The sequence below is a fragment of the Pundamilia nyererei genome, unplaced genomic scaffold (assembly GCF_000239375.1).
Source record: "Pundamilia nyererei isolate P.nyererei 1_Seehausen unplaced genomic scaffold, PunNye1.0 scaffold00063, whole genome shotgun sequence".
In the NCBI taxonomy this organism is placed as follows: domain Eukaryota; kingdom Metazoa; phylum Chordata; class Actinopteri; order Cichliformes; family Cichlidae; genus Pundamilia; species Pundamilia nyererei.
Genome location: NW_005187464.1, coordinates 227,751 through 251,061, shown reverse-complemented (window position 1 = coordinate 251,061; position 23,311 = coordinate 227,751). Strand labels below are relative to the sequence as shown.

The 23,311-nt window shown below is 40.8% G+C and overlaps 1 protein-coding gene across 1 annotated transcript; it reads right to left on the bottom strand.

Annotated features, from left to right (window-relative positions):
• Positions 1-280: 280 nt before the first annotated feature.
• Positions 281-22,970, bottom strand: LOC102200115 (nipped-B-like protein). Its single transcript, XM_013911393.1, has 47 exons — positions 22,800-22,970; positions 21,404-21,550; positions 20,822-20,987; positions 20,431-20,561; positions 17,866-17,974; positions 17,624-17,772; positions 17,221-17,351; positions 16,474-16,564; positions 15,814-16,338; positions 15,027-15,710; positions 14,193-14,858; positions 12,779-12,961; positions 12,437-12,508; positions 12,242-12,331; positions 12,049-12,152; positions 11,837-11,923; positions 11,522-11,753; positions 10,899-11,050; positions 10,715-10,795; positions 10,493-10,593; positions 10,270-10,399; positions 10,072-10,154; positions 9,805-9,937; positions 9,569-9,712; positions 9,396-9,482; positions 9,067-9,284; positions 8,871-8,973; positions 8,675-8,773; positions 8,307-8,453; positions 7,732-7,866; positions 7,527-7,625; positions 7,347-7,400; positions 7,132-7,240; positions 6,899-7,035; positions 6,643-6,783; positions 6,450-6,543; positions 5,440-5,594; positions 5,155-5,245; positions 4,847-5,020; positions 4,540-4,730; positions 4,295-4,402; positions 3,833-4,033; positions 3,553-3,699; positions 3,108-3,454; positions 2,846-3,020; positions 2,470-2,658; positions 281-998 (listed from the first exon to the last, which is right to left on the bottom strand). Exons 2-47 carry the CDS (start codon positions 21,465-21,467, stop codon positions 639-641), a joined length of 7,869 nt encoding a protein of 2,622 aa, XP_013766847.1. The 5' UTR covers positions 21,468-21,550; positions 22,800-22,970; the 3' UTR covers positions 281-638.
• Positions 22,971-23,311: the final 341 nt, after the last annotated feature.

The following is a 23,311-nucleotide window of genomic DNA, read 5'->3' as shown; positions in this document are numbered from 1 at the left end:
ACAAGGAACAAAGATGTAAGAAAAATTTATTGCAGTATTTATTCCATCAGAAGAGCAGGCGCTCGCTCTTTTTTGTTCCTCTGTGCTCTATAACATCAAAAATCTATATTAAAAACAATAATGGCACAGATACTGCACTTGTCTGAACATAAATAAATTATATCAAAGATAGTCCATTATAGAATGAAGGTAATAAACAAAAATGTCTAAAACAGGAGAAAAACAGAAAGTTAGAAGTTGTGGAAGTTCAGGTCAAGTGAATAAATCCATCTGGTGCTAGTTTAAATTCAAAAACCACTTTATTAAGAACATCATCAATACACTAATTTCCAACATTCACTTTGTTTTTTTTTTTACAGAATTATGTTCAGATATAAACACGTTTTTTTAGTTCATCTATAATACAGTGGGAGTAAAAATCAAACAACCAAGTTGCTGCACAACAGCGAAGGAACTCCCACACAATGTTTTCCTAAACATTTCCTTCTTGTCTTTTTCTTGCCTTTGAACACGTGTGTATTTAGACAGACGTGTTTACAACACTCTTCCACCACCAGGACGTTAATCTAACTTCTGTGTATGTAACATATTGGATCCATAGTGTTGAGCTGTGCAAGATGTTTCACTAATCTCTTTGATTAACTCTTAGTCCCCTCCTTGGCAGCGTACAGCGCCCGTAACGTCTGTGCCACTTTGTTCGTGAGCTTCTGTCCGCTTGTCAAAGAGATTTTCTTGCAAATAATGTCCGACTCCTTGATATTGTCAACCCAAGGCACCTTTTTGCGGCCGTCCCGTTTCTTTGCGACAGCCCAGGGTCCAGAGTAAGATCCAGTCATCCAGTGTATACTGTAGCCATTTCTGGTCTTCTGGACGACCCTGGCAATCTGCGGTCTGTCTTTGTATTTGCGACAGTAGATGGCTACGATGTCCATTACCTCTACTGTCTCGTTCATGTTACCTGAATCCTCTGCACAGTCTCCACCTTTCCTTGGCTTTCGCTGTGAATGACAGGCAGTGTCAGAAACTCTTATTTATGTGGGGATAATACGTTAATGGATATGCTGTAGATACAATGCACTGTTAAACACTGAAAATCATTCTTCACGTCTGTTGTTTGTAAACATTAATATAAATGTACAGTACAACTTTGTAATATTGGCGGTGTTGAAGTAATCTACTGTAATTTATTTGGTTATGCTTTGCAGGGTTTAAGTACAGTGATCTGCCCTGTGGCTAAGTTCCTGCTGTATAAGTATGCTGCTAATCGAAAGCACTTTAAAGCTGATCGTAAGCAAATTTGAGCACCTTTGTAAAAGCAGAGGTTTTAGCTGTTTTCTGCTCTAGAGCATTCAGATGTGTGTTAACATAGCGTCACATAGTGCCATGGACATTCCAGCAAAATCACCCCAAGGTCAGATTGTGCAATCCTTAAGAGAAACTGCAAAAAAATCCAAAAGCTACATCTCAGACTCTACAGGCCAGTAGAAAGTTAAATGTTAAAGTTCATTAGCCAAAAGACTAAACAAGTACTGCTTGTTTAGAAGGGTTCCCAGAAGAAAGCCTCATCTCTCTAAAAAGAACACGGCCGCAGGGCTTAGATTTGCAAAACTGCATCTGAACAAACCACAAGACTCCTGGAACAATGTCCTTTGAACAGATGATGCCAAAGTGGAGATATTTGTTCATAATGCACAGCACCATGTTTGATGAAAACTAAGTGAGGATTTAGGTTTTGCAGCTACAGGATCTGGACACCTTGCAGTCGACAATGAACGCTTCTTTATAACAAAGTATTCTAGAGTCAAATGTGAGGTCGTCTGTCTGGCAGCTGACAGCAGCTTGGCTCAAACTGGGTCATACAACAGGGCGATGATCCTGAGCACGTTAGTAGAAAAAGAATGAAAAAGAAAAGAATCGCGGTGCTGTAACGGTCCAGTCAAAGTGCAGACCTCAGCCTGACTGAAATGCTGTGCCGGGACCTTAAAAGAGCTGCGTCTAAATGAATGCCTGCAAACCTCAATGAACTGAAGTAATGTTTGGGCCAAAACTCTTCCATAAAAATGTAAGAGGCTGATAAAATCACACAGAGTTATTGCTGTGTTACTGCTAAGTTATTGCTGCTAAAGGTGGTTCTACAAGGTGTTGAATCATGGGGTGTTTTTCACAGGACTCCAGTCTGCTGAAAGCCCTCTTTTACACATGATTTTTATATCTATAATATTTGTCTGACCTCTGTAGAAGTGCTCAAATCATAACACTGTACATACTAACATTACCATAAGCCCCTCTCTACAGAGGAAAATCCAATAAATGTTCAATGGTGTGGGCGTCTTTATGTGTATGCATGCAATAAAAGTCAGTTTGCTTCAATCTGTCATTTTCTGGCACTTTTAACCCAGCATAACAAACACCACCACATATTTCCAGCATTGTAGCAGATACCATGAGGAAAACAAATAAAGTTCTTACAGCAGGGGGATCTTCATCCTCGCTCTCCTCATCATCTGTCTCCACTGGAGCTGCATGATTACTGTGGTTGTGGTTTCGGGGTTTTGGACCCCTCAGCAGTGAAGTAATGGCTTTGTTTCTGGCATTGGCATTTGCTTCACCGTCCTCGTCCTCTTCATCCCGATCCAAATGATCCATTAGAACCTTGAACTAAGAAATTGAAGGCAGAAAAAATGTAATAATGATCATTTCTACCCTGCACGTGTTTTACAAACAAGGACAAACAGTTTCTCGGACAGAAAACCAATAAGACTTCCCGTCATTATTACATGCAGACTAACGGACACAGCTACTGCTTATGTTTCCAAACGGAGACACGAGTATATTGAAAGCTTACATCCAAATACTGTTTTGCAATGTTCTTCTTGGCCTCGTAGCTGAGATCTGTGTTGGCCAGATCACTCCTTAGGTAATCCAGTGTCTGACTAGGGTTGAAGTGCACCTTAGATTTCCTGTTCACTGTCTTGTCATATACTTTGGCAGACTCTGTCGGTGAATACTTCTGGATTTTGCTGTAACACAAACAAAATTGCTCAGTAAAGTGATTTGCATTGCTCACAAAGAGATAATAAAAGATTAACATTTTCTCTGAGGCCCACCTGTCCGAGAAGCCGTACAGATTCTTCAAATGCTGTTTGAGCACCAGCAGCAGCAAAATGCCCTGTGACGCACTAGCAAACTCCAGCAGAGGTTTGGTGTTTTCAGGCAGACGGTCCATCACTGCGTCCTCATCGTCCAGGTCAGAGTCGGAATCGGAACCCTTTTTCCTCTGCACTACATCTTCCTCCTCGTCACTGCTGCTGGATGTGCTGCTGCTTTCATCATCCTTTTCATCATCGTCGTCGTCATCAGAGCTGTAGCTCTTCCTGCGAGAATGCTTCTTCTTTTTCTTTTTCTTATTCATCTTCATCTTCTTTTCATGCCTTATAGGCTCTTTCTGTAAACACTGCACAAATGACAAAAGAAAGGTCAGATATGCATCTTCTCTTGAGCACAGCGACCAAGCATAACAACTGATAAACAAAACTAGACAAAGCTTTGCACCTCTTTAAATGACTGGAGCAAGTTGCTACCAGAGACAGACAGGGTAATGTCTATATGATGCATGATGAAAAGAGGTTCCTCCTGGGTCTGATAAGGGAAGCAGGCCAAGTTATCTGCTATGAACAGCAGCATGTTCACCTCTGTTTTCTGCAGGAGACAAAGTCAAAAACGCACATTTTTAAATGACAAACAGGTGTAATTGCTCTTCTGAGGGCAAATACAGCAACCTAAATATCTTCTGACAAAGGCCAATCGTGCCAAAGTAAAGAGATGAACTTACAGAGCTGTCGTCAAACAGGTTGAGCAGGGAAATTAGAAAAGCCCGTCTATGTTGGCGGTTCCCACGGACCATGGTGTAGAGATGAGAGCAGAGAGCCGAGTCGGAGTCGTCGTGACGGAAACCACGAATGACAGCGTGTTTGGATCCATTTATGGCCTGTTGCACCTGATAAGACATCTTCAGCCCTGCGACAGCCTTCATCTGCAAACCCCCCCCCCAAAAACAGTGAGATAACTCATTAGGTGGGCACGTTAAATGATGACATTTGAAATACAATTTATTTTTAAAGCCTGAGTTTTTTAAGCAAGGTGTGAGTTAAAAAAACAAAAACAAATTGCAGAATGTAATAATAATATAAAAGTATTAGATGTAAATACATTTATTACACAGAAAGTTCTATTTTCCCACCTTTTTTTACACTTTCACATTTTTCCAGTTGTCAAAAACCACAAGCCAACTCACATGAATAAAGCCTGAGTATTTTTTGTCGATCTCCACCAGCTGCTGATCGGCCTTGTTCTTCATTGTTGGCTCCGGGTCTGTTCCCATAGCGATCAAGTAGGGCACACACTGAAACAACAATTTACAATTTACGAGTATGCAAACTGCAAAACATAAAAAATTAATTTCAAAAACCCACCTAAAAAATATTCAGAAAATGTAAATAAACCTTATCAGGCTATACTGATGTAAGACTGTGAACACACCTGTACAGGGTGAATGAGGCCCTGACTAAGAGTCAGGGTGATGACACTCAAGGCAAAGTGCCGAACTGTGGACTGCGAGTGGAAGAAGGACTCCAGAACCTGCTTCAAATAAATCTGCATTATGGAGCTGCTCATGCCCGATGAGATGTCCCCCATTTCCTTGAGATCCTCTTGCTTGGCTTTATTCTTCCCTGAAGAAGCAAAAATATCAGCCTGGTGAGTGCGCAGGTGTCACATTAAGTGGCTGCCATGTTTCACTGCATGTGCATGGATAACAATGGACGTGAGCTGGAACTGTTAAACTCACATTCACGGTCAGCCTCCTGCATTCGAGAGTCCTCCTCCTGCAGGTATGTCTGCAGGTTTTTGAGGACCTGGATCTTCAAATTGACTGAACTGTTCTCGTCCGACAGGATGCTGTTATAAAGAACCTTCAACTCCTGCACAAACATGAGCTCTGGGTGCATGATGAACTGAAACCCTTGGAAGAGAGGAATTGATTTAAAATACAGATTTACAAAGAAAACAAAAGTCAAAGTTAAAAGAAAGCTGTAAACATTAAGTGACACTATAAACACATCTATACGAGCCTTTTCTGAGGTGTAGGATATATACCTAAACCTATGATTGCCTTGATCTGGACCTCCTCCTCTTCGTGAGTAGTGAAATACAGCAGAAGCTCCAACACTTTGTCCTTGATGACAATCTAAGAAACAAAGAGACCCAGCAATCAAAACAGCTCTTGCAGTCTTCATTCACATTCATTCATGCTGGGTACCCTTCATGCTGAAACTCTGCCTCCCAGTCTCAAAACAGGTCGATCTTTCATGAGTTAAGAGAATTTCTTAACAACAACTCCATGGAGCCACTACAACATTTAAGCGAAGGGCCAGGGTTTACCTTGTTAGCACCTTTGAACTCTTCTTGATCGAAATCAAAGTGTCGACACAGAGCCCCCACAGTGAAGAGCGAGCGCAGAAGAGTGGGTTTGTTAGCAGCCAGGGTGGAGCTGGTGGGATCCTCTTGGTGCTGTGTCTTGAGTTTTGCTAACGCTCCTATAAGATAACACAAACAGTCAAGTGAGCTTTAATGTGAAGTAATAAGTCGAACGACTGCATTTCCTGACCTGCGCTTATATAGTTTAGGTTTTCACAGAGCTTTTCATTTCAGGAGAATTTTTATCCACCAATTTGTACCTTTTCTGCTTTATTTCACAGTAGAAATGCCTTTGAAACAAAAAACTCAAGCATTAAGTGACAGTTCAGCATAAAGTGGAACACATCACGGTGAGGTTCTCAGAGACAAAAACAAAGACATGAAACAAGTAGGCAACGATTCCTTAGTAACAGTTCACAGACTAGCAACAACCCTTTTAAACCTGTAAAAAGGAGCTCACAACTAACTAGCTTTTGAGAGGAGAAAAAAAATCATAATATCAGCCATCATCCTTTTTCTTTTTGGCTGCTTATGGATCCACAGCGACAGAGGAAAGGCTGTGATCTACTGACTGAAATCATAACATTGTGTTTTGTGCATCAGCTTGGCACAAACTCATAGCTGGCTTAAAGTACTGGCTCTATTAATACCTGATATTGATAATTTGTCGATATTTTGTTACTAACATTTATAACAGCTGATGACTGACAATTTAAAAGCAAGCAGGAGAGAGAACAAACACATTTTAACCATGTTGATGTTGGATAGTTTGCCCACCAGAGGGCACTCTGCAACTTCCCTAATGGCAAAGGTTTTCTGAGTCACAAAGAAAACAACCAGCTCGTCTGAGAGTGTGTGTTTGTTTTTAAACTCCACTGTCATATTAGATTAGTAAGGACTCTTAAATAACTAAACACAACAAATGTTTGGGAAATGTGGTTGTGTTTTGTCTTAAAAAAAGAAAAAATCCTTACCATAGTACCGATTAAAACAAGCCCAAACAAACTTGTAGTTGTGTGTGACCTTGTTCACGATAGCACCAAGACAGCTCACACAGTGTTGCACAACCTGGGGAGCACAAAAGGATGTATCAGAACAACTGTCTCACACGCTGTTTGTGGTTTTTAAAGCTACCTCTGAAAGCAGCGAGCTGCAAACGAGACCTACCGTCATGCCGTATTTGATGATAAGCTTCATTAGGTCTTCTTCGATGGTAGTGAGGAAAGTCGCACTCGGGTGTTCCATCAGAGGCACGACCAGCTCCAGGATCTTAGCCACGTTGCATATCACCATGAAGTCGTTCTGACTCTGACAGATGACAGCACAAAAACACATGGCAGCTTCACTGTCCAGGTCCATGTTTAGCTTGCCTGTGAGTATCTCAAACATTCGAAAAATTAAAAAAAACTATCACAGTACTTACATTGCACTTGGTGGTCAGGTAGGGCTGCATAGTCATGGCATGCTTAACCATTAACTCTGCCCTGATTTTACTAAACAGGTAGAGAGTGGTGATGCACGCTACCAGACGACCTGAGCTGACCCCTTTGTCCTCACAATCTGAGACACAAACACAACAGGGTTATTATCTGTAATAAGACTTTTAGAAGCAAATACACACCTATGTTTGTTCTTTTTTTAGCAAAATACATTTACCCGCAAGAGACTCCTCATATTTTAGTATATGTTCCACTAGATTGTCCACTAGCTGAACACAAGCCTTCCCTGCAGGTTTGTACGAAGCATCCTCCTCTGATTTCAGCAGCTAAAAAGAAAAAAAAAAGAAAAATGACCCAACAACAATTAAAAAGGAGTGCCAAATGAAAAAATGCAGACAAGCAGCTTCTGAGACAGCAACAAAGTCAACTAACATTTTGGAGAAGCTGCTCAAACCAGTCGTAGCCTGAGTCTTTACATGCCAACACCTGGAATAAAAAAAACAAAACAAAACAAAAAAAAACAAAAAAAAAACACAAGTTAGTTCATTTTACTTATTTAAATAAGATCACTTTTGTTTTTTTGTTTCTCCCTTTTGTCCTGATAATACACACCACGTCTGTGATGTTCAGGATCTTTCTGGTCATGGCTTCTTTGTCGTGGCTCGGCGTCGGGGAGAACCAGAGTTTCTGGAATGTCTCATTCACCAGTTTCTGCAGAGGAAAAGATGTTTAGTTAGACACACTGTATATGAACGCTACTACCAACAGTCGACTGTAAAAATGTACATTAAACAAAAACAACAACAAAAACACCAGCCTTGATCCCTTCTTCATCGTTGACCCTCCGGATCATCTTCACGCACATCTCGGTGATCTTGTGGAAGTCTGGCTGCTCTAGACAAATATCCCTCATGATCTTAATGACTCTTTTTCTCACACTGATGCCTGTGTCCTGACAAAGACAAAGGAACAACTGAACATTAGTTTCCTTTTGTTGTGACTTATGGAGTAAATCCAAAAGTATTACTTATCCAGTGTGTGTGTGTGTGTGTGTGTGTGTGTGTGTGTGTGTGTGTGTGTGTGTGTGTGTGTGTGTATATAAAACACTGCAAATGATAGATAAATATAATGGCAAACAGGAAGAATAAGAGAAAATAATAACAGAAATATATTCCTGCAGTTCTTCACTTGATCTTTAGGTGGCACTGTAGGAAAAAAAATGTTTTAAACTCTTATGAACTTTTGTATTTTGAATTAAACTTTCCAGGACAAATTTCTCTTTACAAACCCATAAAAGAACACATGTTGTGATTAAAGTAAATCTAGACTTTAGCACATCAATAGGTTAACACTCATGTAGTTAAAGGACTGGAGGAAAGAAGAAGAAGTTACCAGTATCCTTTCAATGAGCATGTCATAGTACTGCTCAATGAGCTCAGGTCGACTTAGCACAAAACGGCCGAGGAGCTCCACAGCAGCCTCTCGCACACTGGTGGAGTTGTCCATGAGGCGACAATGAACCCCACGTTGCATGTCCAGCTTAAAAAAATAAAGAAGGAAAATTAGTTTAGGACAGTGACAGGACAGAACTATAGCTATCAATCTCTGTGGCATCGAGCCATGAGCAGCACGTTAGCAAGGCAGCATTTACAGCTCTGGTGCTCAGTTGCGGACAAATCTGCACAGTCACAACAGCTGAAACACGTTCTGTGTCAGACAAGCTGCAAGAGCCAAGTAGCAGTCGATACTGAATGACCTACCCGTGCCAGGATACTTGGATCTACAGCCACTACTTCAGAGAGACACTTCATAGCTTTAGTTCTGACTGCAATAGCGCTCTCTCCCAGCACTCTCAGGATCTAGTTTGAAGCCATAGAGAGAAAAAAATTAATGACAGCTGACACAATATAAACAGTCACTGGTGTTTAAGCTAATTCAAGCTAATGATCATCTTACCTGTGATAAATAAATATCAAAGCTTTGTGCAAACGGCCTCATGGAGGCCAGATATCTAACAATCAGACAGGAGTCGTTGTAGTTTATTGTGTCAGAGTTCATCCTGAAAGAAAAGTCGAGAGTATCGTTTACTATAAGGATGAGAGGACAAACGAGCCATGTGGCGAAGTAGTGTCGTGAGTGAAGCACTATTTACCTCAGGGAACTGAAATGCGATGTTGACGTCTTGACGGCCTTGCGGAGGAATTTCTTCCTTGCCTCCGCCTTCTGCATGATCTCGGCGGTCGAGTCAACATCCCTGGAATGATGGTGACCTTTCAAGTCCTCGTCGTCCTCACTTTGAGACTTCATTGCCTTTTCTGCCTCACTTGTAATGTCCCTGAACCACTGGGCAATATAAAACTTCCTAGCAAACTGGATGAAACAAATACATAAATATATAAGGGCAGAGTATAATACATCTTTTTAAAACACGAAAGCAGTTCCGTAGATTTTAGTTCATGAAAAATCAAGTTAAAAACACACCACCAATGATGGATCCGTCTCAATGTTCTCATCTAGGTAGCCGAGCAAAGCCTTCTGTAGTTTTGGTATCTCGTCGCTGCCTTCAGTCTGTGAAAAAAATGCCAAAAGCATTTTAAAAGCAGATCGACATCTTGGTTGGTTTTTTATCTGTTAAACAAATTCTGTTAGTCTACCTCTCTGAGGATGCGGTCAATAGCCTTTTGGTCCATCTTGCTAGTGACAGCATCTTTACGCAGACGGGAAGCGACAGTGCCAAGGTAGTCCAGCGATGCCACCCTAAGTGCCATTTCTGTCTGCTTGTTACTGAACTGGTGCACCTGGAACACAAGGCAAGGAGGAGAAATGTCATAAGAAAACCAAACATCTGCAACTTTTTCCTAGTGGGCAGATGACGAGTGGTGACACTCACCAGCAACCGGCCCAGTAAACTCAGGAGCAGCTCAGCAGCAGGCCACTCAGGCTTGTTAACTGTAGACAGCAGGTCATGAACAAAGTTCTCAAACAGCGGCCTGTAATCCTCCTCTCCCTGTTTACTGCCGCACCTGAAACATGCAGAGTACTTACAGAATAGCAACACATGCAGTGCAGCTTATTCCACAGAAAAAGATACAACATATAAGGAGTCACAGTCACACAGACATGACAGGTTATAGCAAGAGTAGGAACAATGACTTACTTCTTGAGGAACACAGATAAGAAGTTCTGAGCTGTCCTCATGGCAGTTTCATAAGAGTTTGTAATAAGAACATCTTTATCCACCTAGACAATAAATACCCAATAAAAAACAGTTTTAGCATTTCTTAAAATACATGTTTTGGGTATTTATTGAAGGCAAATATGGTTTTAAAAAAATCTATTAAAACCTTAATGTCACCTTCTTATTGTGCTCATCCTCTGTCTCTTTCTCAGAGGGAAGGTGGACCACACACTGGATGAGCTGAAGAACAAGGGCTGTGACCATCTGGATATACAAAGGTTCTCCATCTGAGTCACTGCTGTTCAGCCTGGGGAGTATGAGACATCAGTGTCCTTATGTTACACTGGGGGCCTCAATAAACATCTGATATTGAGCAAATATTTACTCTGGTTGTAGTTACCTGAAATTCCTCAGGCTGCGTTTACTAGTCGGCAGTCTGGCCAGGGAGGTGAAAATCTCTTCAAGAATGAGCTGCCTGTGCTTCTTGTAATGAGAAAACACCTACACGAGAGTCAAACAAGAAACAACCGCATCAAAATACACCAGTCCAGACGTCACACTTAAGCATCCCATCAAAAACTTAATCCAAATCAATTTCAGAAGCACCTATAGTAATACTCACCGCAGTCACTAGTGTGATGGCACATAACTGCAGTTCACTAACATTCTCCACAAAAAATGGTGTAATGCCAAGGGTGGACACCTAAAAGATGGGCACAAAAGCAGTGAGATATAAGTTAACTCAACAGCCAAGGTGACATGAGGACACAAATCTGAGTGATGTGAAGGCAGATTCAAAACTGCACCTGCAGAATTGTGGTGTCAGTAAGCAGCTGGATTTCAAGGAGCTCAGAGATGCTGCTGATGATATCGCACACTTTGTTGTAGAGCAGGACTACCACCTTCTGTTTGTGGGTAGAACATTTGGCTCTCTTGGACTTTGAAGTATGCATGCCACCTGGGTGAGGAAGATCCGATAAATAAACAAGAATAAATTATTTAAACGAAAAACCCCAGAAGTAATATGTTAGAATTTCTCAGATATTCTGACACAATCTTTAGATTCAAATCCAGGGTCTTAACATCAGCTGATAAGAAATACTTGATGTTACAGCCCACAATGTACCGTATGTTACATGGGAGGAACTTTGGTAAAGGTAAATGCATTAGTTTTAGATTTAAAATGATTTGTGGCCAAAAGGAGGACAAGAGAATTTGAAATGTATAAAAAAAACTTCTATTAGTCACACCAAAACTCACTGGCTTTATTATTAAGCACTACCAAAATACCGTAAGAAATTCAAGTAAGTAAAGTTTTAAAAACTCCAAAATGCTAAAATACACACATTTTTTTTAATCTCTTGGAAATCATGATTATTGCTGTACGTGTTAAAACAGCTAAAAAGAACGTAATAAAACTGTGGCTGACCTCCGTGGGGATCCACTCTGTAGACTGGGTCATACTGAGGGTACAAAGAGTTTTGCAGATGGAACTTGGTGTACTGCAGCACCCTCTCAATCACATCTTCTATATAAACAGCCTTTGGCATGTGCGGAGATGTCATTATGTTGAGTGCAGTCAAACAAGCATCGGCCGACTTGGTCACTCGCTCCATGATGAGGTTGCGCCACAACCGCTCCTCATCCATGGAGTCATTACCCTATGATTCAGTTTTTTAAAAAAGGAAATAAATTTCACATTTTGTGCCTGAACAGCATAACTAAGATCAGGCTGAGAACTTACATGGTTCATTAGTGTAGAAAGTTTGACGCTGTCCTGAATGTTCCTCTCCAAAATATTCAAAAACTTCACCAGTTTACTAGAAGAAAACTGCAGAAAAAAATAATTGGTTACTTTAACCGTAACAGTAGGTGTCATTTAAGGTTGTTTACAATGACAAAATGCTGTCACCATGAGTGTAACAATTTAACACTGCAAGAACATGTCCTTCTCACCTTGTTAGAGATGCCCATAGCTTTAATCTTAGCAGAATCGCTGCCCAGCTCACTCAGCTGCTGCTTTCCAAGTAAGAGCTCTTGAGGTATTTCATCATCATCATCTGGCACAGAGTTACAGTGTCACTATTTTTTAATGTGACACTCGATAAATGTCAAAGAGTCTGAAAACAGCAGAGTAAATCATAACTACCTGCGGCAGTGAGGTCCACGTCTTCGAGATTCTCAAGAACGCTGTCAATATTCGATGCAAATCTCTTAAATGTGGAGGAGTCCATCATCTCTGTTAGATTAACGTCATTGAGAACTGATTAATACAAATACATTATGTTTTAATAAAATTAATTATGAATTAATTATAAAAGAATTCAAAGTGCCAGGTCAATACCCTCTGGTGTCAACTTGGAATCATAAATCTTCCTGTTTTTCAGTTTATCCTTTTTCTTCTGCTTTCTGGCAACTAAACACACACACACACAAAATAGTAACCAAATCAGCAGCAGCAACAACCAACCCTCAAGCCATCAACAGAGAAACAAATTGATGTTGTATTCTACACACCCCAGGAACTGGAATGACCAATTATTTTAAATAACGATAATCTGAATGACAGGACAGCTGTAATCTAATCAAAAAGTGAAAGCACGGGCTTCACTGGCCACCACATTATTTGATTATCCACTTATCCACTGGTAAGCGTATGCAAAAAAAATAAAAATAAAAATCTGACCATCACTCAGGCTCGGTGGGAGAGAGCCTTCATCTGAATCTTCATCTCTCCAGTCGCGCTGACGGCTACCAGACCCTCGGCGAGCGTTATGAAAACCTCCACTTCGACGGTGTTCTCCAGAACCTCTTCTCTCTTCATGCTTCCACGTCTTATCGTGGTCTTTCTTTTTCTTTTTCCTTGCATCTAAAAAAACAACAACAAAGAAGAGTACACGTTGAGACAGCATCTGCATTGTAAAGTTGCTGCTTTACATGCAATTAGGGCTATAATTTATAATTAGGTCTAATTTTTAGGAAAAAATTACATTTTTGTAATTTTGCTTTTGCACACCAACACTGGTGACTTTAACTCAAACAGTCAAGGTGTGACTGAAGTGCACACTTTGAGCTGTAATCCAAGAGGTTTTGTAAAAGTACTGCATTAACTCCATTGTTAGAGGGTCAAAAGTTATTGGACAAACTAATACAAATGTAAAAATAAGGATTGTTTTTAATACTTGAAAAGACTCTGCAGTCTAAAGGTTTTATTGTCATTCTGACAGGTTTTGTTTTGTTTTCCCCGCCTAATGATGGCGTCTTTCTCTCATTACTCTTTGGACCTCATGCTAAGTTCCAATTAAAAGCTACCAAATTCAAGTTAAGTACTTGGGAGTTAGACATTTTATCTGATTCATCTGTCATTAAATAACAAGGGAACTGGCTTCTTCTGGCCACAAACCTGCTTTTATTTCACCTGTCCACTTGCTTTTGAGCCTCTGAAAATAGAGGACTATGTATAAAAATGGCCATAATTCCTAAAAAATTCATGTAATACTTTTGTTAAATACTGGTTTGACTTAAAATACACAATAGTGGTGCACAAAGAAAACAAAAAAAATGCATCACTGTCAAAATACTGTAAATAAATAAAAGGAAATTCCATCAGAAGTAGAGACAGTAAAGCACTTTGGTAGATTTTACAGAATTCCCATGTGCTCTTCTAAAAACTTGCAATTTTTAAGGCCTAACATTATCACTAATTTAACTGTAATTGAGATTAAACATGCTTCAATAGTGGCCTGGACAAGTGGGCAGCAGACACTTTAAGAATATTAAACAAAAACAGATAGAAAAGCAAGTGTAACACACTACAAAAGGATGAACACAATTGCCAGAACACATGCAATGCTCAAGGTCAAAACAGGAACAATTTCAATTAAATTTCTGTGCAACTTTAAGAGGAAGCACATCCACCAGGAGTAATATTTTCTCTTGAACTGAACCATAGCAACAGGTACTGACTATTTCAGGTCCTTATGCAGATCGTGGAAAAAATGAGCAGCATTTTTAGAAGCTACTGTGGGAGCAGAGGCGATACATGATTTCAGTTTTTACACGACTGAGAACATGAGATTATAAAAGGCAGCGATACTCACGCTCATTGTCAGAGTCTTCATCGTCATCCTTGTCTTGGTCATCATCCGAGGCCAACTCAGCATATTTGGATCTCTTGCTAATCATACTGTGGCTTCGCTTGTTTGTCCTCTCACAAAATGACCAGTTCCTGGATCTGGAGCCGTGCGCGTTCCTGCTTTCCTTAATGATCTTTTTCACCTCATCAACGCTGAGTTTTTTAACCACGACAACGGGTTTAGCTCCTTTGTTTAAGTTATCTACCAATGAGACTCTCTCCAGCCTTACTCGCGGTTCGCTCCAGCCTTCTACTAGTTTATTTGGGGGATCTTTATCTTTTCCATCTCGTTTCAATTTAGGAATCACAAAGTTCTTCAGGGTCCCTGACTTGCCACCCAGCAGGTACGAGGGGAATTCGCTCGGTTTGGCCTCAAAGGACTGACGTTTGTCTCCAGCTTGGCACTTAATGTTGCCGTCCTCGCTTGTCTTTTGGTCCTTATTTTGGGGATTTTTAAGGCTGGAATTGCCTGTCCTCTGTCGACTATTGGGGTCAGCTGATTTTTTGCTTCCATCGTGCTTTAGTCTGGTGCTGTCAGGTTTAGTATGCGGGTCAGCTAAGTTTCGACTGCAGTTTTCTCTTAACATCTTCTGTTTCCTGTCCCTGTCCTTGGCTTTGTCTCTCTCTTTCTCTTTTTCTATGTGTCTGTCTTTGTCCCTGTCTCTCTCTTTTTCTATGTTTTTTTCTTTGTCCCTGTCTCTCTCTTTTTCTATGTGTCTCTCTTTGTCTTTGTCCCTGTCTCTCTCTTTCTCTTTGTGTCTGTCTTTGTCCCTGTCTCTCTCCTTCTCTTTTTCTATGTTTCTCTCTTTGTCCCTGTCTCTTGCTCTATCTCTATCCTTGTGTCTTTCTCTGTCCTTATCCCTGTCTCTATCCCTGCCTTTGTCTTCTCCATGTCTCGAGCGCTCTGTCTTGCTCGTGTTTTTTGGGGTGTCGGGTCGGTTTTCAAGCATTCGGTGGCTGTTGTGATTCTTTTCCTCTTTGTGGCGTGACTTTGAATGCTTGTCAAGTTTCTGCCGTGAGGGGTCTGGCCTTCTGTCATCTGACGGTCCCTTGCTGCTGTCACTTTTGTCGTCATGTCTGTGTTTTGATTCACGCTGGCTTTCCTGCTTCTGTTTATACATTTCCGGTTGTCCATCTGAGCCAGACTTCTGGAGAGTGTCAGCATGCTGCTTGATGATCCCAGGTCTGTCATCACCAACCCTTTTGACCTTTCCATCGGGGTTTGACTTCAGACGACGTAGGTGATCCTCACACAGCGGCTGTGATTCCAAGACCACTACAGGCTGTCCTATTACTCTGCCAGCTTGCTGTAGATCGATACTGACCATCAAAGCAGGCCGACTGGCACCATTACTTGCAGCATTCGTCTTCTTGGGTGTCATCTTGCTGACACTGTTGCCCCCATGAGTGGCAGCCCCATCATTTGACTCTGTCCCGGGTTCCTGGGGATAGGAGTCTTGTTTCCGTTTCTTCAGCGGCTTGTCTGAAAGAAAGAACACTACAACTTAGCACCTCTACACAAACAACCTGACAGATGAGAAAAACATGCTAAGAAGCACAGGGGAAAAACAAACACAGATTTTCACCTTTGTCCTGAACTTCTTTAGACCATCGTTCTCGGTCACTGGCTGACTCGCGTTCTATCCTCTCAATCTCTGCAAGTGTGTCTATCTCTGTATCATCAAAGGAAACTCTGCCAGTGACACCAGTTTCAATGGTATTTGACCGCACAGCAGCCTGTTGACAGTTTGCTTGATCGTCAGCTCCTAACTTGTTTGGAACTTCCTGGGCAGGTTTTGATAACTGGTTATTATTATTATTATTGATCATAACTGTTTCATGGTCCAATTCCATATGTGCCTCAGGGGGAAGCTCCTCAGATTGATCCACGTCTTGAACCTTTACTCTGGACAGTTTTAAGGTCAGCTTGGTCGAGTCTTTTGGTGAACTAACTATGTCGTACAAGGCATTTTTTTCCATCGGATCACTTTCTTCTTTACTCCTCTCCTTATGTTTCTTCTTGCGATCAGACGAGGTGAGGATTTGGTCAGGCGGTGCACCTCGTGGCACATCAGCTGGAGGCGACTGCATTATGAGGGAAGGCCTAGACCCTGCAGAAACACAAAGTATTTGATGGAATTGTGAAGACCACAGATTTAAGCCAAACGTGATTTCTGTAGCAGTGTATTAGGTTTTTTTGCGAAGACACAAAAATGAAGAATTAACTTGTTGCTAAGGCAGCATACTTTGTACAGTCTCTTCACTCCCAGCTGGAGAACATGCCGACTGTGGGGATCTCACTGAAAATGCGGCAGCCTTCATTGGAGAATCATGCTCCTATTGAAACACAAGACATTTCTTTTTATTTTAACAGTCAGCTAGATGTAAGAGTCACCAGACACGATACAATATTTTTCTGATTTTTTATATTTTGGGATATCCCGAGTATTGCAATAACACATATTGTGATTTATCACCTTTTTCAACTGCAAATTACATCCTCAAAGTTAACCTTTGTCAATATCTGCTTTATCCAATAATTTACCTTACTTTAGTTGTGACAAAATTAGATTGTTAAGCACACACTGCCATAAATGTTGCCATAAGATGGGCTCAGTCTGCTTTCAGTCTGTGACTGAATGGGATCAAGTTAACTGTCCTGTTTTTACTCATTAGTTGACCCATTAGCTTGCTCTGAATTAGTCGGTAGCGTTGTCAAGCTAAATGTGTCCAGTGCTGGGTAGTTTTTTGGTTGAGCTGATTTAATCGAAGTTTGCTCAGCTAGCATCATCTCATCTGCATGAGACGAACCATTTTGTTTATAGTATTTCCAGAGTATTTTAATTTATTAAGTCAAATATCAATATTTGGTCTCCCTGTATTGATGCAATAATGCCATGTAAAATATCCCAACACTGTGCTCTATTTATTTTTTCACCCACGCCTAGTTTGAGCTGAGGTCCAGTTCATGATATCTTGAATTTCCACATTACCTCATTTCCCAGTCTGTGAGCCACGTTCATGTAGTCTTCATCTGAGCCCAGTCTTGCATTGTGATTCGATAAATCAGTTGATAGATGTCCAGAGACTTTGCTGTCATGGATATTTCTCAAGCCACTCGTAACTGAAACGAAAATGAAATTAAAATTCTAGTTAGATATTTGCTCATTTTCTCACCACTTAACGGTGTATATAAGTTAATAATGTTATTAGGGATCAGTTAAGTAATTTGCATACAACCAGCTAGGTCTATCCAAGTCACCATGTGCACTGTTACTGGTTGCTGAAGTACACAAATGCACATAAAACTTCAGTTTGCTATTTTCTGTCGTTACTAAAAGCAATTCGACATGCAGCTTATGTGATACTTTTCTCTTGACCAAACATTACACTCACCTTGCTGAGCGTGTTGGTGTTGGGAATAACTGGGTGGATTGTACTGCATGTAGTCCGCGGGACTTTGGGGTGTGTAGGGACTAGGTATAGGGCTGTTCTGCTGGGGTACAAAGCGTGGCCCTGAACCAGACTGCGGTGATGTAAAGCATCTGCAGATGAGGAAAGCAAAGGAAAAGAAGCCTTAGCTGAGGAATACATGCCTCTGATTTTCATCATCAGACAATACGGTGGCACTGCTTTACCCAGAGGGGCTCTGAGGGACAGTGGTTTGCTGATAGTTTGAGGCTGGACTCCCATGGACCTGATTCTGAGTAATCTTATACTGCTGCACTATTGGCTGCAGCATTACACCTATGAGATAAAGACAACAATAAAAATTAGACACATATCAAACAAGAAGCTCAGCATGTGCATTTCTCCAGCTAAACCAAGCCTGCCTACTGAGTAGGAATACTGGGTTCACTATATTATAATATAAAGCAGGTTATTTTTCTCATTCCAGGATATTAAGTCTATAATAAGTCTTAGCAAATAAGTATTTTATAAATTATCCTGATCCTGTTTAAACATAATAATATATATTTTCTCTACCACTGAGGCATGAGGAAGAAAGTTGCAACATTAAATATGCAGGATGAAAAACTGTGTTAAAGACAACATTTCAGATGCAAAATAAAGTGAACACTTAATACAACAGGTCTGCTACAATCTTGCCCATCCTTTTCCATTAACCATGCAGGAAAGGTGTCCATTCCAGTCTGCGATCATTTTGAGGGCATGTTTAGTGATGGTGGTTGCATTACACAAAACATGGTTTCACAGTCCTAACAGTGGGGTGATCGTCTCATAATGCAAGTTTGTTTGCAATGTCAGAGCGTTTGGTACTAAACTGCAGGAGCAGCATTATATTTTCAAGTAATGAAAATAAAATCTGACAAAGTGAATTTCAGAGTGACGAAGAAAGAGGTTAGTATGGCGAGAATAAACCAAAGCGGGAGGCTATGTACATTATCATCCATTAGCATTAAATGATGCTTGACTCCACATTTTTACGGGCTGTGAGTGTGGTCATTACCACAAACACTTGTTTACTTTTTCTTGTTTTCATTTTGCATTTGCCACTGTCCTCAATAATGATGCCTAAATGTTTGCTTTAATATTATTATAATATTATTAATAATTGCTACAATTACCACCTGCGACTGTGAGATATTGCGGCTGTTCCTATAATAATAAAACTTTCCCAAGCTAAAGCCAAAGCCAAATATGAAAATGTCTATGGCAATGAGCAATCTAGCCAATGACAACAAAACAAACAGAGCTAGGCTGTTTCTCTCTCTGGCTGTAAATTTTTTTGACAGATCCTATTTATTATTAATTCCAGAGACCCGAATTATATTAGGGTGAATAAACATCAACAGGTATTTTTTAACCTAATGAAGACATCAAAAAATAGTGTTCTGTTTTTGTTTGTTTTTTTAATTATCTGAGTTTATAACCAATATGAAGATAGATTTAAAGGGCTTTTTCACACAAGTCCCAACGAAGAGCTTAACCTCTAATGGGAAGCCAGATTTTGAGACATTTGTCTACCAGATTTATACAGCTACTGCAATCCACTAGAAACAAATGAAAAGATAAAAATTCCCTACTTTAAATAATCAACAGACCTGGATAGAAGAAACAGTCTCTGTAAAAAAAAAAAAACTAATTAAAGGGATGTGCTAAACAATAAAATTGTATAAAAGATATTTCTTTGGTCCTATAGCTTAGACCTTTAATGTAGTTTCACTTGACAAGCTAAAGATTCCTGGTTTGACCCCAGAAGGAGACACAAAACCCTTTGAGGTTTGCATCTGGCAAATAAAAACAATCAAAAAATTCTGCCAAATTAAACATCCGGAGCTACCCACTGTGGTGACCCCTTGCAAATAAGGGAACATAGCTTCATTTAAAGACTAGGACTTTAAAGACTAAAGTCTTTAAAAACTTTAAAGACTAGGAGATAAAAGAGCCAGGATCTGTCCAAACAACTAGGTGAAGACGCCTTGTGACTGCCGAAACTGATTTAAGACAATTATTTTATGCACGCTGTAGGCAATTGACTAGAAAGCTGGTCACCAAAACAAAGAATAGCCCTGTTTTTGTTGTTAGTTACGAGACAGCGCAAACCTGGCCATCCCACGACAAACACAAAACTTACTGGACCATTACTGTTGTTGATCAAGTGATTAAGATAACTTCTTCAAATTCCATACAGGGGCTGTTTTTCACTTTCTACAGGCTGATCTATCGGTGCAAAGGGCAAATACACAAGTATCTGTAGTTAACATTAGCATTTGTCCTCACCTTTTGTGCTGAAACAATGTAACCGCCAATGCTCACCCATTAAAACTAAACCTGCATTTATACAAAAACTCGGCAACACACTTGCCAGTGGTTTCCATATTTGTCTTGCCACTCCCTAGTATGTCTTACAAGGGGGGAAAAAACAAAACAAAAAACATCAATGACAGCTCTGTTCTTGTAATCAGCGCGATGCAATCCAGCAGTAACAGTGTGAATAGTTGCACTTTCCTGTAACAGGCTAAAATGCTTATTCTGTGTGGTGATTCCAGAGTTTCCTCCTGTGGTGACAATGACTGCAGTGTGGGAATCACACAGGATGAAACAAGGCCTAAGTAGCACATCCAGCAAAAGATATGCTCAGGTGAATAATTAAGCTAAACTAAGGTACCCGCAGAGAGAAAGCATGCAGCAAGATCAACTGCAGAGTCAACAGCAATGTCTCAGTGTCTCCTCCTTACCACCCAGAACCTTGTGCTGGGTTTGCATACTTTTGTCCCTGAAGATTTTGGGATTCCTGGACAGCAAAGTTTGTAGGAGCATTGGCATGTCGCCCTCGGGTTCATCGTTGCCCAAGTTGTCCTTCAACTCTCTGGAAAATAAACATAAGAACAATCTATGTTACAGGTAAGAGCCACCTATTCCCAAAAGCCAGCTACTGTAATGTGCTCACTGGCATTAAATTGGCAATACCCGACTATAGTACTGAGCTAAACAGTCATTACTCTGAAATAACACACTGTCAGGGCAATAGTTTATGTGCAATTCAAAAATAATTTAAGAGTTAAAAAAACAACAAAAAACAAAAACAGTACTGCAGCGAGGTATGAAAGATCAGCGAGTGAAACTTACATGTGTTCGGTGGAAACCTGGTTAAGGCTATGCGCCAGCTGAGTCACTAGACTCTCGTCTCGACACACCAGCAGGCTGCTGACCTCTTCTGAGATCCTTCCATTGTAGAGGAGGCTCTTAGCAGTGGTGGCAGGTAGGGGAGAAGGCAAAGGAAGCTGGTTCAACACTGAAAGGACAGTTAAAAGAAACTCATGGCATAAAACTGTACAGGGAAACGCCTGTAAGGACGCCCAACTTACATGCACTATGTAGAAGTAATGTAAAAGTAACACTTTTTTTGGCAATGCACTATTTAAATTTGCAGCAACATTCTAATCTGGATAAACAATCCAAAGGTTTCAGAATGTGTATTAAATGCAATGATGCACACAATATATTTTACATATGTTTCTTTTTTTCATTTCTGAAACTGATATAGGGCACATAAATCTATAACCTCTGAATTGACAATAACTAGTATTCAGGCGTTCTTATAACTACATGCCCAGTTAATTTCGGCCTGCTTGGCATTCAAGTAATCACTAGTCTTGCCTCATTTTAGTCTGAATTCTAGTGTTTAAGCTGTGATGATGTTGCACTTACAGTCTGTTAGGCTAGCAATTCCAGCAAGAGTAGTGATGGGAACATGAGGCATGTCACCATTCATGCTGAAGATGAGGTCAAGAGGTCGTGTCAATGCACAGGTTGGTCAATATCACCAATCGTCCTATATGTCACATCGCCAAAGTGCTGCAAAAGACAGAAAAAAAAAGTGGCAACAAGACTGAATTAAGAAATGGCCCATTATTTTTACAGACAGCTATAGTGTACTTGCTCTGGGATGGGGATTAGAAATGGTATGAGTTCACGAGTGGGCATTATTACAGTGCCAGCATAACTGAATCTCTGAGGTACACGAGTCACACAGGCCCCACAACAAGCCTGGGCATGGCTTTATCAGTTATTGATTTAAGGCTCTGTTGGAAATGCTACCTTGCTCCCCGGTACAATTTCCCCTTATATATATACACAACTTGAGGATATGCAATCCAGTTGCGAAATTTCAACCTGCTCTAAATCGAAAATACAGTGAGAGCGGAAACACACCGGCAATCAACTACATTAGATCTCAAACGCACGTCGTGCACTGGCAAGTAGACTCGAGTGGTGACAGCTCTCATTTAATCACTCATTTAAAAAAAACACAATAAAGTGACACCGATTGTGTTTCTGTGTGTTGTTTTTGTGTCTCTGGCATCTTGAGCTTGCTTGTCCGTGTTTATACTTTCAGTTTCGCCGACGGAACATACAAAACAAAATCCAAAGGCGATTTAAAAAGAAAAAGCCACTGTTAGCTAATTATGTCTCAAAATTCTTCTTTTGTTTCAGAGCCAGTTAAGATTCCCGGGACTGCCCGGAAACAAAACAGAGACATTAGCTCGTCTTGACAACACTTATAACTACATTAATACTCTGTTGTTATTATTTTAGTTGTTTCATACCCTTGCTATGAGGAAGAGCGGAGCGACGACGTCTGTGAAAGTGACAAAAATGAACTCGCGGTTAGCCGGCTAGCAACAACTGAAGATGTAGCTAATGTATGCTAACTGGCTAGGTGTAGCCTTATCTGTAACTTGCATTAGCTAGCATCACCGGGAGTGCATCAAACCCGGTTAGCCGTGTGCTGCTTATTCGATATCGCTCTTTTTACCGCACGGGTCGCGTATCGCTTTAGATTAGCACTTCGCACTTGCTGTGGCCTTCATCGTCGCATCTCCAGCTATGAAAGTGGACCTCGGACTTGCCTAAGGAAGCGTAACCCCGACCCGACGCCAAGGAGGCAGGGGTACAAAGCACAGACCCCCCATCACAAATCAGAATTACCCCCTCGGCTGATTTCTGTAACGGCTCCCGGTGGCTGTCTGACGGCGGAAAACGCGCAGGGAGGTAAACAATCTGCCCGAAAAGAGGCTGTAACAGTTGAACCTAGCTTATTTACCTCTGGATGTGATGAGAAAGAGAAGTGGTTCTGGTGGAGAGGAGGAGGAGGAGGAGGGGGAGGAGCAGGAGTAGGATGGCAGCTGGAGCAGGAGAAGAGTCTCTAGCTCCCTCTCCGTCCCACTGTTCAAACAGCTCCCTCGGAACTGACACATAATCCCTGGCTGGCTTTTCTTTTTTTTTTACCCCTTCTTTCTCACGGCGGACATATCTGCCGTGAGGGGAGAGGAGCTTGGTTAGAGGCGATGCTAACGAGTATCAGGTCATTTTTCAGGACAAAAAATAAAAAAGGCTGATGGAGGGGAAATCAACAATTTACCCCCTACAGAGTGACCCTTAAGAAAAAGCCTTGAACTAACGCACTGTGTAACCTGTGTTTCATTATTGCTATCACAGAGCTTGTTATAATAATAACAATGTCTAGAGTTTTTTTTAAGCTTTCCCCATTATGCTGCACTTGTTTATATAAAATGATGTACTTTTCTGATGACTTTTTATTTTTTATATATATAT

Bases quoted from the DNA above. Each gene is read 5' to 3' on its own strand.
- LOC102200115 (XM_013911393.1), bottom strand. From the start codon at position 21,467: ATGAATGGTGACATGCCTCATGTTCCCATCACTACTCTTGCTGGAATT. The intron at 11,051-11,521 runs GTCAGCCACAGT...TTCCTCACCCAG, and splicing joins CAGAGTGGATCCCCACGGAG to GTGGCATGCATACTTCAAAG. The intron at 9,938-10,071 runs GTAAGTCATTGT...TGCATGTTTCAG, and splicing joins TTATCTGTGTTCCTCAAGAA to GTGCGGCAGTAAACAGGGAG.